The sequence below is a fragment of the Brassica napus genome, chromosome C3, assembly GCF_020379485.1.
Source record: "Brassica napus cultivar Da-Ae chromosome C3, Da-Ae, whole genome shotgun sequence".
Taxonomy (NCBI): domain Eukaryota; kingdom Viridiplantae; phylum Streptophyta; class Magnoliopsida; order Brassicales; family Brassicaceae; genus Brassica; species Brassica napus.
In genome coordinates this window covers 56743051-56759987 of record NC_063446.1, presented here as the reverse complement: position 1 = coordinate 56759987, position 16937 = coordinate 56743051, and the positions used below count along the sequence as shown (strand labels likewise).

At 39.5% G+C, this 16937-nt stretch overlaps 1 protein-coding gene across 1 annotated transcript; it reads left to right on the top strand.

The window, feature by feature from the left end:
- The first annotated feature begins 8574 nt into the window (after positions 1-8574).
- On the top strand, positions 8575-11786 carry LOC106389624 (probable hexosyltransferase MUCI70). Its single transcript, XM_013829933.3, has 9 exons — positions 8575-9110; positions 9187-9429; positions 9518-9731; positions 9816-9925; positions 10034-10233; positions 10485-10588; positions 10764-10951; positions 11031-11230; positions 11303-11786. Exons 1-9 carry the CDS (start codon positions 8885-8887, stop codon positions 11540-11542), a joined length of 1725 nt encoding a protein of 574 aa, XP_013685387.1. The 5' UTR covers positions 8575-8884; the 3' UTR covers positions 11543-11786.
- Positions 11787-16937: the final 5151 nt, after the last annotated feature.

Here is a 16937-nt window from a genome sequence, read left to right as displayed (position 1 = left end):
AGGAAGACCTAAGGCCGAAGAGCCAGAACAAGGGTGCTGGGGAACGTGTGTGTTACAACTGCGGTGAAGCGGGGCACTACAAGAATCAGTGTCCGAAGGACGCACAATTTGCTGGGAAGCGTCCGAGCGATGGACCTTTGCCTGCTGCAAAGAGGCAGGCCATCATGCCGCGGGTGTACATAATCAGTGATGAGTCAATGAACCCAAGCACGTCTCATCTGATCACTAGTGAGTCATCCTATCTCTCACCTTTGCCTTAAGAATTTCTGTGTGAAATTGCTTGCTTGTAGAGTAGGTCCTTAGTGTTCAGGGTGAATATGTAGGGACCTTAGTCATGGGTAGAGTGGCAACCCATGTTCTGTTTGATTCTGGTGCATCTCACTGCTTTGTGCAACCCGAGATGATTGGAATTGGGGAATTCCTGAAAGAACCAGAAGAAGAAGTAAGAGTGGTTCGGGCAGCTGGTGGGCAGATCATGTACACTTCAGGGAAAATCCGAAACGTCTCTGTGATGATCGGAGGAGTGAACATGCCAGCCGACTTGGTCGTTTGCCCAGTGAAATCATACGATGTGATCCTTGGAATGGATTGGCTGAGTAAATACAAGGCACATCTTGATTGTCATCGAGGCCGAGTTCAGTTTGAGATAGGCAATGGAAAGCTTGTCTATCAAGGGGTCAGACCGACCAACGGGAGTCTGATCATTTCAGCACTTCAAGCAGAAAGAATGCTGAAAAAAGGATGTGAGGCCTATCTGGCTTCAATCACAACTGTGGAAGTCGGACCTGATCCTGAGTTGGAAGGGATTCCGATTGTAAAGGAGTATGATGACGTGTTCGAATCCTTGATAGGATTACCACCGGACCGTGCTGATCCTTTCACGATTGAGCTTGAGCCGGGCACAAAGCCAATCACGAAAGCTCCGTACCGGATGGCTCCGGCTGAAATGGCAGAACTTAAGAAACAGTTAGATGAACTGATGGAAAAAGGGTTTGTGCGCCCAAGCAGTTCACCTTGGGGCGCACCGGTTCTGTTCGTGAAGAAGAAAGATGGTAGCTTCAGGCTATGCATCGACTACAGGGGGATTAACAGAGTTACAGTGAAGAACAAGTACCCTCTTCCAAGGATAGACGAGTTATTGGACCAACTCCGAGGTGCTTCTTGTTTCTCCAAGATTGATTTAGCTTCGGGATACCATCAGATTCCGATTGCTGAAGAGGATGTCCGTAAGACAGCCTTCAGATCGAGATATGGCCACTACGAGTTTGTGGTCATGCCCTTCGGATTAACCAACGCCCCTGCGGCCTTTATGAAGATGATGAATAACGTTTTCAGAGATTACCTGGATGAATTCGTTATAGTCTTCATAGACGACATCCTGATTTACTCAAAGAATCAGGAAGAGCACAAAGACCATCTGAGAAAAGTTTTAGATAGGCTGCGGGAACATAAGTTGTTCGCCAAGCTCAGCAAATGCAGCTTTTGGCAAAGAGAAATTGGTTTCTTGGGTCATGTAGTCTCGGACAAGGGAGTGTCTGTGGACCAAGGGAAGATCAAGGCCATTGCGGACTGGCCCAGACCAAGGAACGCAACAGAGATCAGGAGTTTTCTCGGACTGGCTGGATACTACCGACGGTTTGTTAAGGGATTTGCCAGCATGGCTCAACCGTTGACAAAGTTGACCGGGAAAGATGTTCAGTTTGTGTGGACAGAAGGCTGTGATGCGAGTTTCAGCAAACTCAAGGAGATGTTGACGACTACTCCAGTATTGGCTCTTCCTATGGACAATGAGCCATACGTAGTGTACACAGATGCATCCAAAGTTGGACTTGGGTGCGTACTGATGCAGCAAGGCAAAGTGATTGCGTATGCGTCTAGACAGCTAAGGAAACACGAAGGGAATTATCCAACACACGACTTAGAAATGGCTGCTGTCGTGTTCGCGCTGAAGATATGGCGGTCATATCTCTATGGTGCTAAGGTCCAAGTCTTCACGGACCATAAGAGTTTGAAGTATATCTTTACTCAACCAGAGCTGAACCTTAGACAGAGGCGTTGGATGGAACTGGTTGCGGATTACGACTTGGATATTGCCTACCATCCGGGAAAGGCGAATCTGGTCGCAGATGCCTTGAGCCGGAAGAGAGTAGCTTCGGCTTCAGAGAAAGACATGGAGGAACTGGTTCACATGGTTGGAACCTTACGATTAGCTGCCTTGACTGACGAATTGGAACCGTTGGGTCTTGGTGCAGCGGATCAGGCAGACTTGTTGTCCCGAGTTCGCCTTGCACAGGAAAAGGATGAAGATCTGATGAAAGCTTCCAAGAACGAGAAGACAGAGTATCAGACTTCAGACAATGGGACGATTCTGGTTAATGGCCGAGTGTGTGTTCCTAACGACACAGGATTGCGGGATGAGATCCTAAAGGAGGCACATCAGTCAAAGTTTTCGATACATCCAGGAGCCAATAAGATGTATCGAGACTTGAAGAGGTACTATCATTGGGTTGGAATGAAGCGTGATGTTGCAAAATGGTTAGCTGGGTGCCCAATCTGCCAAATGGTTAAGGCAGAAAATCAAGTTCCGAGTGGACTACTTCAGAGTTTACCCATCCCAGAATGGCCTTGGGATAAGATCACGATGGACTTCGTGACTGGCTTGCCAATGAGGAACGGCAAGGACTCTATCTGGGTGATAGTGGACAGATTGACCAAGTCCGCACACTTCTTGGCTATCAACAAAACAGACAATGCAGCGGTGCTAGCTAAGTTATACGTGGAACAGATCGTCAGACTTCATGGAGTTCCGGTAAGCATAGTGTCAGATCGAGACTCCAAATTTTATTCGGCTTTCTGGAGAGCTATGCAGAAGTCGATGGGGACCAAGGTCCATATGAGTACAGCGTATCATCCACAAACGGATGGACAATCAGAGAGAACAATCCGAACACTTGAAGACTTACTGCGATCTTGTGTTTTGGATTGGGGAGACAAATGGGATCAGTACTTGCATCTGGCAGAGTTTTCATACAACAACAGCTATCATGCAAGCATTGGAATGTCACCTTACGAGGCATTGTACGGACGTCCGTGTAGGACACCACTATGCTGGACCCAAGTGGGGGAGCGCAGCATATTTGGCCGAGATTTTGTAGAAGAGACAACTGAAAGAATCCGAGTCTTGAAACTGAAGATGAAAGAGTCTCAGGACAGACAGAAGAGTTATGCAGACAGACGCAGAAAAGACCTTGAGTTCGAAGTAGGGGACATGGTATATCTCAAAACCGTCACCTACAAAGGCAAGGATCGATCCTCAAAGAATGCCAAGCTGAGTCCAAGATACATGGGGCCGTACAAAATCCTGGAAAGGATAGGAAAGGTCGCCTACAAATTGGAACTGCCCTCATCGATGGCGCAGTTCCATAACGTGTTCCATGTATCCTTGCTGCGAAAATGCATAAGGAATCAAGACAATGTGGTTCCTGAACCACCATCTGACTTGAGAGAGAACCTTACTGTGGAGGGACGACCAGTCCGGATCATTGGTAGAAAAACAAAACTTGAAGGGAGAAAGAATATCAGAATGATCCAAGTCGTTTGGGACTGCGATGGAGAGGAAGAAACGACTTGGGAGCCAGAGGCGAGAATGAAAGCTGAATTTCCAAAGTGGTTTGACAAACTCACGGAAGATTCAGGAAGAAAGACTCGAGGACGAGTCTGAGCCAAGTGGGGGAGAACTTGTAGCGACCGTGTTCCAAAGATCGATGTTAGGATGATCTGAGGATTGACTGGTCGGACTGTGAAAACGTTCTGAATGGATTGGATGATGCTAGAAAGAGCTGATCAGAGTTCGAAGGACTTTCCGTGGGTGGATGGGAGAACTTGGATTGGCGCCTGATTAGTAGCGACTAGAGCGGAACCCTGAACCCGATTAAAGCTAGGAATGGATCTGTTTTTGAGCCAGACAAAGCTCCATCAGTCGGTCTTATGCTCGGGTTATTGGACCAGCCGTTCGGTTTGTTGAAACTCAGGATGTTCAGACAACTCGATGAAAATCCAGGCAAAGCGGAATTTTCGGGCAGCGATGGTCGGATCCGGACAAGTGTTGTTGGATTCGGACAAGACGGTTGAACTGGTCGGCTAAACTGAGATGAGCTGATTCAGTAGGATCAGTCTGATTCGGACAAGCCGGTTAGAGTTGATGACTGGATCAGTCGGCTCTAGCTCGATTTCTGCCTAAGTTAAACTGGCGGGAACAGTTAAAGTCCGAATAGTGGAAAAAACTCGCGCTGGAACGGCTTAGAGCGCGGGGTGTCGGTAACGGTTTAAGAGCCACGCGTGGAATACACGGACTGTCGGTCACGGTTTAAGAGCCGCGCGTGGAATCTGCGCGTGAAATACACAGAGTGTCGGTGACGGTTTAAGAGCCGCAGTTTCTCGGGCCTAAACCGCCCAACTGCCTTTTTAATCGTCTCCTTCGTCTTATTTCGACATTCTGTACGAAAACTGGAAGAGAGAACCAGAGAGAAAACACACAGAGAGAAAGGTCCGATTAAGAGAGAACTTTCGATATTTGGCTGGATCGAACAGATCCGAGTCAAGAACGATCGTCTGTGGAGTAAATCCGACTGTCTGGAAGTTTGAAGATCCGACGGAAACCGCTCAAGAGGTGTCAGAAGAGACCGAATCAAACAGAATATACCGACTCTAAGACAAAGGTGAGTGCGTGACCGTAGCCTATCGTACTGAATCGTAGTCTGACTGATCGGAATGTTCTATGTACTGATTGCTTGTCTAATTCGAATTATCTGCTAAGATCTGGCTTAGTCCGAACAGTCGATTCCTTCCATCGGCGCATCTGGACCTGATCATGCGCCTAGAGCCGTATTGGCCTGCTAGGGCTTGACTGGATCAGATGGCGCTTTGGCTTGGAATGATTGGGTCGGCTAAGTAACTGACTGACGATAAGCATGTCCGTTTATTGACTGATTGACTCGATTGCTTTACTTGGCTGAGTGAGACGGAATGACCGCTCTCACTAAGCATAATGTTGCTTATGCCTCCTTATTTGGATGCAGATCAGGACCAGACCCGAAAGGGTAAAGACACAGCCTGAACGCGAGACGAAGGCAGGAAGGAAGGATGGTGGGTTTGGGTAGATATAGGACGAGTTTAACATGTAATAGCTTATAGCGAACTGACTTGTTAACTCGAACCTCAGACTATCTATTCAAATCGTATTATGCTTTACTTGACTGTCTGAAAAAGAACTAACACTCTGAAATAATACTAAGTAAGAAAAAAATGAAAACGGCCCAAGTCTGATCGAGGAAGTCGAGCCAGACTCGTACTGATGTTACGAAAAAATGGGTCGGGGCGTTTCACTCCGCCTGTGGATGATAGTGAAGCTGATTATATATCCGAGGGGGTTTTGAGTCTGGTTTGATGGGGTCGCCTTGCTGTTGGTTGGTTAATCTTCATCTGCAACTTCTCTCAGGTGGTGGCTTCGTATTTAGCGGTTCTATTTCGTTTAGTTAAGATGAGTGTGCTTGTGGCTGGTTTGTGTGGTTTAGTGAGCCGAGATTAACATGTTTGTGCGATGGGTTTCTCTTCGGTTTTATGCTCTTTGAGGTTTTCTGTGTAGTTGCTCTAGCTCTTCTGGTGGTTCTCTACCTGGTTTGGACTGTCGATGTTGAACCCTTTATGTTTTCTGGAACGCGGTGGTTGTATTTAGCCGGTTCTGATGTGGGGTCTTAATTGCTTGGGTTTGGTCTGGCAGTCTTCAAGTGGGGCTTCAGAGGTCTTTGGGCTCTTCCCCCCGGTCACAGCACCTCATCCTCGGTTCTTGGAGGATTTTTAAGAATCCTCGCAAGCATTGCTAGTGTTCTTTGAAGGAGAATTTTATTTTTAGGCGTTATGGAGCTGGTTAGGCTGTGCGACACTGTTAAGGAGCATGTTTCAGGTCACTGGGGTGTTCTCCTCGCTCCTCCTTTGTGGTTAATTGAAGATTTCAGTGGTGTAGCATCGAGGTCTGAGAAGCTGTGCGGTCCCTTGGTCTGCAACCTACGGGTTTTCCGGATTACTTGGTAAGGGACCGAGGAGCCTATGCTCAATTGCGATGGGTCTGTTCCTCTTCGTTGGCTGCTCGGGTTGTAAGTGTGTCCTTTCTTGGCTTCTTTTAACGAAGCTGTGGTAAGTCCGGTGTGTGTTTGGTGGTTCCATGGTGGAACTGTTTTAGAAGATTGGTTTTCAACCCCAATAATTTAGGTTTTCATCGCTTTCTCGATCAATCTTGCTTCTGGCTTCGATGCTCTCACCTTGCTTTGAAGTTTAATGTGGAACTCCATATCGCTTTTGCTATCTTTTTCTCATTTGTTCCGTGTAAGATTTTGGAGTTTGTATTAGCTCCAACCCTTGACTCCGAGTGTTTTCGTTTATCACGCCGGCTATTGGCTCCGGAAGGGTTCTAGATCCTTGCCGGCTTTGTGTAATTTGATAGTTTAAAATGAATATTAATCTAATAGATAACAAAAAAAAAATATTATCTTAAAATATATGAAAGATGCAGACCTTACTTATTGATAGTTACATTTTTTAAATAAACATATTTAAGAAAACATAATTACATGACAAACTATGTACATCAAATCTTAGATGTAAGTTAGAGAAATTTAAGTCACTTCAAAAAGAAAAAGAACAAAACTTATTCCGAATAAGAGTTTCGATTTGAAATAAACTATAAATATTTTTTTAGAAAATATCACTATCAACTTTTATAAAACATTTTTTTAGAGAATATCATTTTTTAGCCACGCCAGAGCTAAAGGATAGCCCCCAGCCAGTAGCGGCCCTGATAGGAAGCTATGGAAGCACTAGCTTCCGGCCGTATATATTTAGATACATTATCGGCCTTAAATTTTCAAATATATCTACAGGTTAGTTGGTTTAGTCTTTAATTCTTCTCCTTGTTTTCATGGGTTCGATTCCCTGTGAAGACCAATTTTTACCTTTCTTTAATTATAGCTGCCCACAGTTTTTTTTTGCTTGTGGTCTACAGAATTCTTGGGCCGGGCCTGCCCCCAGCTACATGGTAGGCATTGCTTTGTTTAGCCGTCGGCTCAATCCTCTCATCAAATGGGGAGGCCTATGCTATAAGCGATCATGGCAAATGTCTTAATCTATCAACCGGTGCATTATTCGCAGTTGACTTTTGCTTGATTGCATCAATTTTTTCCTTCTATATCCCAACTGGCATGTGATCATTTCATCAAAAACGCTTTGATGTATAAAATGAATCTTTTTTTTTTTTTTGATTATTCGACAGAAAAAACTATATTAGCATCAATATTATTAAAACCAAACCTTTTGTTTCCCAATATTATAAAGAATCATATTATGTGTCTTAAAATTGAGTGCAACCCTATGTTTATACCGAGAACGGATGTATTAACCCCCAAACGGATGTGATCAATTCAGTTTCAAAAGAAAAAAGGGACCCCCCCCCCCCCCCCTCCCCCAAAAAAAAAAAAACTAATTCAAAGAGTTTCGTATAATTTAGTGCGACAGATGAGACTAATAGCGAGAGGATTTATGGATGGCTACGTGATTAAATAAATGTTTTCATTTATATTTAAATCTCAGTTGTCACAAATTCTGTAATGATGCAGTTACATGAGTGTTTGGACAATAATTATAGCCTATTAATTTAATATACTTTAGTTAGATGTATGTTTCCACGCCCACCAGTAACAAATGGCCACGTGTCCGTTGTAATAACTTATAAATAATACGGAAACACAGAGAATAATTAAGAGAAATTTTGTAGAATAGTCAGTTTTAAAAAAATGGAGTTCCGGGGATAGAGTTTCAAATTTTAAAAATAAAAAATAAATATTAAAGTTTTCAAAATAAAAAAAAACTATTTTGATTTTTTTTTACGGTTATTTTTTGTGACAAAAACTTTAAAAAATCTACGTGAGAGAATTGTCCAATAATTAATCATATTAACATTTTCTTTTTTTTTGCCTTGACTTATTATAGTTTTACCTAAACTAACTAACAACTTTCCGCATACATACAATCTTTTTTTTTCTCTCTTAAATTCAATGTTATCAACACTGAATTATATTAAGGTTTATTAACTTAATGCACAAAAAAAAACTTAATGCACTAACCTATAAAACATAACCACATCGTGGTGGTCCACTAGAGGAAGAGTTGCCCTGTTGGTCCAGGTCAGGGATCGACTCCCCTCTAGTGCAAAATTATTAGCTCTACATGTGGCCACGCGGATATGGGTCCATGCTTACGGCCCATTAGAATACCCGGGAGAGGATCCATCCGTGAGTTGCACCTCCCACCCGGGGGTTAGCTCTGTGTCTTTAATAGACCCGGGTTTAACCCTTTTGCAAAAAAACAAAAAAAAAAAACCTATAAAACATAATTTACACATGGGAAAAGATTAGATAATAAGAAGATTTATCAAACTGCCTTTTTGTTTCACGCGGAATTATATATTAATGAGTTTTTGGGAAGAGTGTATTTATAGCAAGAGATTGATTAGTCAATTGTGACAGTATTTTGGTTTGTTTGTTTGTATGAGCGTGTGTTGGGGGTGAGAAAGAGTGACTTTTGGCCTTTATTTTGAAACTTGTGAAGGAATCAAAACCCTATCTCCCAATCACAAACCCTAGCTTTTCGATTTCGTAGATCAGATTGCAATCTAGCCAACCCAGAATCGATTTGGGTGAACTTGAACAAGCTTAGACTCGTGAATCTGAGATTTGGAACATTGAACATTCGAATCGAGTTTTGAGTGCTTTTTTTTTTGATTGGGAAGATTCGATGGAGTGATTCAAGAGAGGGGGTGGGGTGGGGAGAAGAGATGACTGGATTGGGCGTTCGATCCAGTAGCAATGGCTCATTGGAGAAGACGGGACTCAACGGCGTCGTTTTATCTATCCAGACGACGCGTGCGAAGCCATCTAAGATGCACAAGGAGAGGGAAGGAAGGAGGATCTGCAAACTCGCTGGCCGCAAGAAGGTCGGCATGTTGCTCCTCTTCTTAATCTCCGCCGTCGTCTTCCTCCGCGTCCTCTTCGTCGGCAAAGGTATCACCTTTACTTTCTTTATGTGTATGAACTCTTGTGGACATTACTTCATATCATATATTGTGTTTGTAATCAGGTGAAGATGGTCAGGTTCCTCCGAGTCTTCATTTCAATGGCACTTTTGTTGTAAACCATTCATACATGTTACCAACTAATGAAGAGGAAACCATCAGCATTCGGAATATATCTTTCCTGGGTTTGAATGCCGTGCTGTCTCCTCCTATGCATTTTCTTGGATACACGCTTCCTCAAGGCCATCCTTGTAACAGTTTCACCTTGCCTCCCCCACCAGCCGACAGGAAAAGAACAGGACCTCGCTGTAAGTCTTTTAACTTTCTTATGATCACTACTAGACTCGTGTTGGAGACGTTTTTTTTTTTTTAAGAAGTGTTTTGGTTTGATTTCAGCATGCCCGGTGTGTTATCTTCCGGTAGAAGAAGCGATTGCCTTGATGCCAAATGCTCCCTCGTTTTCCCCTCTTCTTAAGAACTTGACGTATATATATGAAGAACCACTTAACAGAGACACAGAGTTTGGAGGCTCAGATTTTGGTGGTTATCCTACTTTGAAACATAGGAATGATTCTTTTGAGATTAAAGAAACTATGAGTGTACATTGTGGGTAAGTTTTCTTTGTGGCCTTGTCTCATATTAGTAAATTTTGTTTTTGTGTGTGTTTTATCGCTGATTCTTCCAATTCAATCAGCTTTGTCAAAGGACCTCAACCTGGTCGAAATACAGGTTTTGACATTGATGAGGCTGATCTTCTTGAAATGAAGCAGTGCCGTGGGATAGTCGTTGCTTCAGCTGTATTTGGTTAGTGCTTCGAGTTATACTTATCTTATTTGTAATCAACGTCTCTAGACGTGTTGCCAATTTTTGTGTGTTTCTGATTAAGGATCTCTCTCTCTTTTTTTGTTTCAGATGCTTTTGATGATGTAAAAGCCCCACAAAATATAAGTAAATACTCGGAGGAAACAGTTTGCTTCTACATGTTTGTTGACGAAGAAACTGAATCAATTTTGAAGAGGGAACGAGGCCTTAACGGCAACAAGAAAGTAGGGATATGGAGAGTTGTTGTTGTTCATAATCTCCCTTATTCAGATGGAAGACGCAATGGAAAGGTAAATGTTCACACCTCTTATCTTTCTTCTGACGATGTTATGCATTCAAGTTACTCGAAACTAGAACATGATGCTAGAGAGTATTGTATCCACACTGCTGTAACAACAGCCTTTTTGCTTTAGATCAGGCTTGAAGTTGTTTACTATAAAGGGAGAGCAAAGAATTATCCGCCTAGTTCCAAAATGGACAGAGTAAAGAGAAAAAAATTTATTAAAGCCACTTATATGCTGATAACTCGTTCTCTTTGTAGGTACCGAAGCTTCTTGTTCATAGGATGTTTCCAAATGCTCGCTATTCTTTATGGATTGATGGAAAACTTGAGCTTGTCGTCGATCCACATCAGATTCTGGAAAGGTAAAGTCTTATCATATATTATCCCTTTAAGATCAGTACCAGGATATCTCTAGTTGGCTATGCAACTTCCTTCAGTTACTGAATAACAAACATTCCTGTACTCATTTTAGTGATTTCTTATGGTGTGATAATCTGTTAGTTCCACTGTTTATTCCATTACCGCTCTTTTCATCAGGTTCTTGTGGAGGAAAAATGCTACTTTTGCAATCTCTAAACATTACAAAAGATTTGATGTCTTAGTGGAAGCCGAAGCAAATAAAGCTGCTGGTAAATATGATAACGCCTCTATTGACTTCCAAGTGGAGTTTTACAAGAATGAAGGGTTAACCCCATACTCTGTTGCAAAGCTCCCAATCACAAGCGGTATGTCTCTTTGGCTTACCCTTTTTTCAAACAATCCGCTTTTGGCATCAAGAGGTTAATGTGTAGGCAAATGTTGCAGACGTACCAGAGGGGTGTGTCATTTTAAGAGAGCATGTTCCCATAAGCAACCTCTTCACTTGTCTTTGGTTCAACGAAGTAGACCGGTTCACTTCTAGAGATCAAATCAGTTTCTCAACAGTAAGAGACAAGATTGCAGCTAAAACAAACTGGACAGTTAGCATGTTCCTTGACTGCGAAAGACGCAACTTTGTAGTCCAGGTAATTTCTTCTTTCTTATGTTTGACTTAGCCTAAACAAAAGTAGTAACTAATCGAAAACAATCAAATGCAGAGATATCATCGAGCAGAACAAGAGAGATATGCAAGGCAGAAACCTCCAGTGCCTAAGTTTTCTCCTCCTCCACCTTCACTGCCTACTAAACCAGTTTTAACCAGCAGTGATTTGCCAAGGAAAGTCTCGAGTGGAAGAGCGGTTAGCAGAACAACGCCGCCTAGAAGGCGTGGAAGACGGTCTGGTCCAAGAGGTCACAGGAAAGCTAATCTGCCTGTGCGGTTACAAGATTCAGCTTAGGACTGAAAGAAACAAAGCCCCTTGCAAAGAAGTTGGGTTTCTTCTTCTTCATGGTCACTTTATTGATTCAAATTTCACCACACAGTATGTTCGTTTTTTGTTTTGTTTCTCCATTGATTCAAAGGATTCAAAATCATTTTTTCAATGTATATATATATTATACACAGACATTTTTGTACTTGGATGATAAATTATAGTTTCGAATTTTTGAAGAAAGGCTGTCTAAGTTTTGTTTTGAGTGTTATCGAAGTTGTCTTCTCTCTTTTTCTGTCATAAAATGTAAAAGAATACATATCTAAATGAGATAGATCATTGTCTTATATAGGAAATACCAATAATTTCTAAATTTAAGAACTGAATTTTAATTTTATTTGCAAGTCAGTGAGTTATTTTTTGGATTTATGTTTTTGTATTTTTGCGATATCCTTTTAAATCCACTAACATTCACTGTAAAATTAATTGTATAGATAATTCCATATGGTTAAATAATACTGATTAATAATTAGTATTTATAATTTACTAAATGAATACTTCCTCTGTTCCTTAAAGTTACATATTCTAGAGAAAAATTTTGTTTCAAAAAGATCCATTTTTTACATTTTCAATGTATGTTTTATTAACAAATTGCAAACTTAAAAAAACTTGATTGCACTAATTGAATTTTTATTGGCTTAAAATTATAGAAAAAAGATAAACACAAAAATATTTGCAAATTTAATGTGTTTTATTAAAACGTGTGAAAAATCTAGAATATGTAACTTTAAGGAACAGATGGAGTAATAGATACCAACGCGAATTATCTTGAAAAAAAAAAAAAAAAAACTTAAGAACAAAAATGAATTAAGGCAAATACATGTTTAAAATTTATATAATGATGTAAATGAATATTTACAATTCTTTAGATTTGTATTTATATTAGTCACAAAACCTGGGTTTTTTTCTCCTTTAAAAAATATCTTTTAAACATCATTTTCCAAGAAAAAGATTTTTCCTAATCTTAAAAATCGTATCGTATCACAGAAGTTTTTGGCCACTGAATGCTTGTTTTTTATTGGTGTAAAGAGATCTAAAACAATTAAAAAATTAAAAAGATCGTTTTGCCCAAAAGGTAATCTAATGATAATTTTTTGAATTTCTAAATCTATTAAAATTCAGTGTCCTCAAATGCTTAAACATTATCAATAAAAAAATAGTAGTATTTTAGTTATATTGACCACAAAATAGTACTATTTTTACATAGATAGCAGGAATCCCGAATGTGTTATCAAATATTCAGTCATTCAAGGCGTTTTTGGTAATTGTCGTTGACAAAGAAGAAGGCAAATTTTGGAGGCTTTGTATGAAGCTTTGGTTTATGCAGAAGTTCTCGGTCGTGGTCTAGTTCTGGTTCTGGTTCTGATTCAGGTGTTGATTCTTTGTGGCTATTGTAATTTCAAGTGTCTTACGTCTTCTTGTTTTTTTTGTAGGGCTTTGTCTCTCGATCAATCGTTTTCCCCGAAACTAAAGTGCAATTAACTTCTTTTTTTTTTGACGAAAAGTGCAATTAACCTGCCGACAAAATAAATGCAAGTTTCAGTGATTTTTAGTCCTAAACGTTTTTGTCATATCACATTTCTATACAATCGTATCCATACACCACGACCCACTAGGCCAATATACATATAATCTAAAACAAAGGTTTAAGGCTTCAGCTTAATGATCACTATCCAACAAATCATGTATAATTTTATCATATAAATATTTAAAGTTATAAGGCCATCTTTATCCCACAAACCTACTACCAAAGTGTTTCTGAAAATTCTTTTTTTTTTTTTACTTTTTGTCCGAAAAAAAAATAATAATTAAAAAACGCAGTAATCGCGAACCGGCACGTATCAATAGGATCCGCGAACAGTGCAAAAAACACACAACAAAAGTCTTTTATTTTACACACATAAAACACGGTTTTTATGTAAACCGTGGGCTCCCTGAAGATACGCTCTAAAGAGAGCGATAATGATGCTCTAACAAACTATCTACCGTTTGGAGGTTCTATGCAAATTTTACATCAAGCGTCTTTTGTGTGTTTAATTTGCTTTTGAAAAGTTTAAAATTTTCAATTATTTTTCTTTCAAAATATTGTATATAAAATTCATTGTCATGTGCGTATCCATCAATGATCTGTTGTACTAGACGATCTTGAAGTTATGGTCTTCCCTTGCATGCATCTGTCTACCACTATGTCAATTCATTATAATTAAATATTTTTTTTTCTCTAGGCCACTATTATGGGCTCGGTCATAAAGAGAATCGGATGGGATTGAGTTTCTCTTTAGAGGGCCATGGTTAGCGTTCTATTCTAAAGGGAAACCAACTTATTGGTGAACCATGACCTAATGTTTTTTTGGGTGAACAAATAATATCTTATTTACGTACACATGAATACATGATATACATGTGAGTCACGCTACACAGAGGCTTTGACTGTAAAAGTGTAACGTCTTATTAGCGAGAAAATTTTAGTGGAAAAAATATTTACTCTCAGTCCAGCTCATATTTCACCAATCAGGTGAAAATAATTTTCTTCATTTTTACGCTGTATACTGTTTAAATAAAGGTAAAATAGGCTCATTTATTTCTCCATGTATTTGAGGAGAAAAACATATAAGGCTGAATTCAACTTTTTGGGGTTTTGTTATTTTTATTTATTCCATCACTTTACTTTCAATTACTCCATTTCATTTACTCCTGGTTACTCCATTTAATTTACTCCGACTTACTCTTGTATCTCCCAATCACACTCAGAGTCAAATCAGTAGCGTTATTTGTTCCAGGTCTTGAATAAAGTGAGCTTAGACCATCATTAATGCAGTTTCTTGGTAGGGTTTTTAAACAAAAGAAAGCATTTAATTAAATCAAAACAAAAAGAAATTATGGTAACCGATCTTTAGTGAAGTGTTTTGGCAACCGATCATTAAGCGGTTTCTTAATACACGTGACATGAAACTGTTAATTTCTTTTTTTCCTTTTCTTTTCTTTCTCTCCTTTCTCATCTTTTCTCGTGTTCTCCGTCGGGAGGACGATTGGTTTTGTGAAAGGTATCATCTCCTCCGTGCAATCGGCGTATCTCTATTTTTCCCTTCTCTCGTCATCTCCTGTGAGGAGAGGGTACTGGGGTAACAAAATTGGCAAGCCGCATACGGTTCCTTGTAAGGTTACGGGGAAGTGTGGTTCCGTTACGGTGAGGATGGTTCCTGCTCCCAGAGGTGCTGGTATCGTGGCGGCTAGGGTTCCTAAGATGGTGCTTCAGTTCAATGGGATTGATGATGTTTTCACTTCTTCCAGGGGATCTACTAAGACTCTTGGAAACTTCGTCAAGGTTTGTCTCTTTCTTCTTTTTGAGTTTGTGTAGAGGTGAAAGTTGGGTCCTTTTGATTGGTGCCTGCTCTGAAATGTCGATTACGTTGTTAAAGTTGGAACTCTTTTTGACATCTTAGATCGTTCAGTGATTGTTTAGTGTCATTTCTGAGCTGTGTTCTATAGTAAATGATGTAATGAGCTATGTGTTTGTCGTGATTTGCTGTGTGTATATGTCTGATGGCAAGCTTTACAGTCTCTTCAGACTTGATTAGTCTGAACGTCATCATTTAACAGTCAATAAATGACAAACTGATGTTTGTTCTTTCTGTCTCTTAAATTGGTTAGTATTATTTGTTAGATGTGTTCAGTTGTAAATGATGTATGGAACAGTCGGTTTGTTAGATTTGTTTTTCTTTGTATGTCTGATCGCGAGCTTTTCAGATGCTTCAAATTTTATCTGTCTGAACATGATCAATCCTGATAGAGATTTTAATACAGTTTAACCCTCAAGTTTGTACCTGTTTACATCATTTCACTTGGTAAACTAAACTCTTCCTTTTGCCTGTTTAACATCTTATACAATCTGTTGAATTCTAGTAATTAAAAGAAGAGATTTGTCTGTGTGGCAGTACTCATGGATAATCAGAGAGAGATAGATATTTGTGTTGAGATGTGACAAAGCCTTTAGAGGTTCTTTGTTTATCATTATGCTCTGCTCCATCTCTTAAGGTAAGCTCTATATATATATTCCAGCGCTGTTTTGGAGTTTAGCACTTATTAATACATCTATTTGCAGCTAAAACAAAATGGATGGGTTGGAAACTTTGCGCTTGGAGCAAGCTATATCAGTTTGCCATGGTAAGATATCTTGTGGATATCATTATATGCTGTGCTTTCATCTCATTGATCTTTTCTTTTATTGTTCACTTGATGGATAGGTGGGCTCGGCAAGCATTGTTTGGCACTGATGCTGCAAAATGGATATGCGTTAGTGCTATAGACGTTACTCAGCTCTCTGTTGCCGGTATGTAGTATGACTTCTATTTCTTGTGCTTGATCTTATGAACTAGATGATCATTAGTGAATGTCTATTCTGGTTGCAGTGTATCTTGTGATCAAAATTTATACATAAAGTAATCAAAAACAATTTCTACTTTTTAATCACATATATGGCATCTTCTTCTCAAATCTATTTTTACTATGTTTTATTTTTTTTTTTAAATTAATTTTAATACAACAATGTTTAAATTTTTTTTTTAAGAACCCTTCATTAAGAAACTACCAATGGAGCACAAAATCTATAAGTTCTTAATTAAATTTTTTAACTAATTTTTATCACTAAGAAACCCAAATGGGGTTATAGGGATAATGATGCTCTTAGGTTCATATCAGTCTGGAGTCGAAGAATGTTATCTCAGTCACGCACATCGTTGATTCATGAGTCACTCTATATTTGGCTTATTCTGATCTAACGCCATTTTGATTAGAGTTGATGGGCTGATGATAGTCTGTTCAATCATCATTTGTCACCAAGATTCACACTGTGGATGTAAACAGTAAAGTATATACTTAAACGATGGTCTAGAACCACTAGTCTAACACTGGTCTCAAGACTCTCCACGACTTCCATTTCAGACCAACTATAATTGATTCCTTCTTATAAATACTTTAAGTGCTGAATAATGACGAGAGCCTAAATGTTTTTTTGGTCTACAACAATAGTCATGATAACTTTAATTTATTAATAATATTTATAGTTAGTTTTATAAGAAATACCGTGACAACATACATAAAATATGATTTTCAAATAATATATAGATATTAACTTTGTCAATAAACATGGTTTAGCCAATTTGTGATGAAGTTCAGTAATACCATGTCGGATTGAGACACAAGTTCAAACTAATCATATTTTCTTTCTCTTCTATCCTAACTTTTGGGCCTAGCTACTAGGACAGTGACTCATCGTTTACTTTTAGTGGATGTGGTTAGTCTTCTATGATCTACTCAACGAATTGAATATATAAACAACCTGGTATATTAAAATGCTTAATTA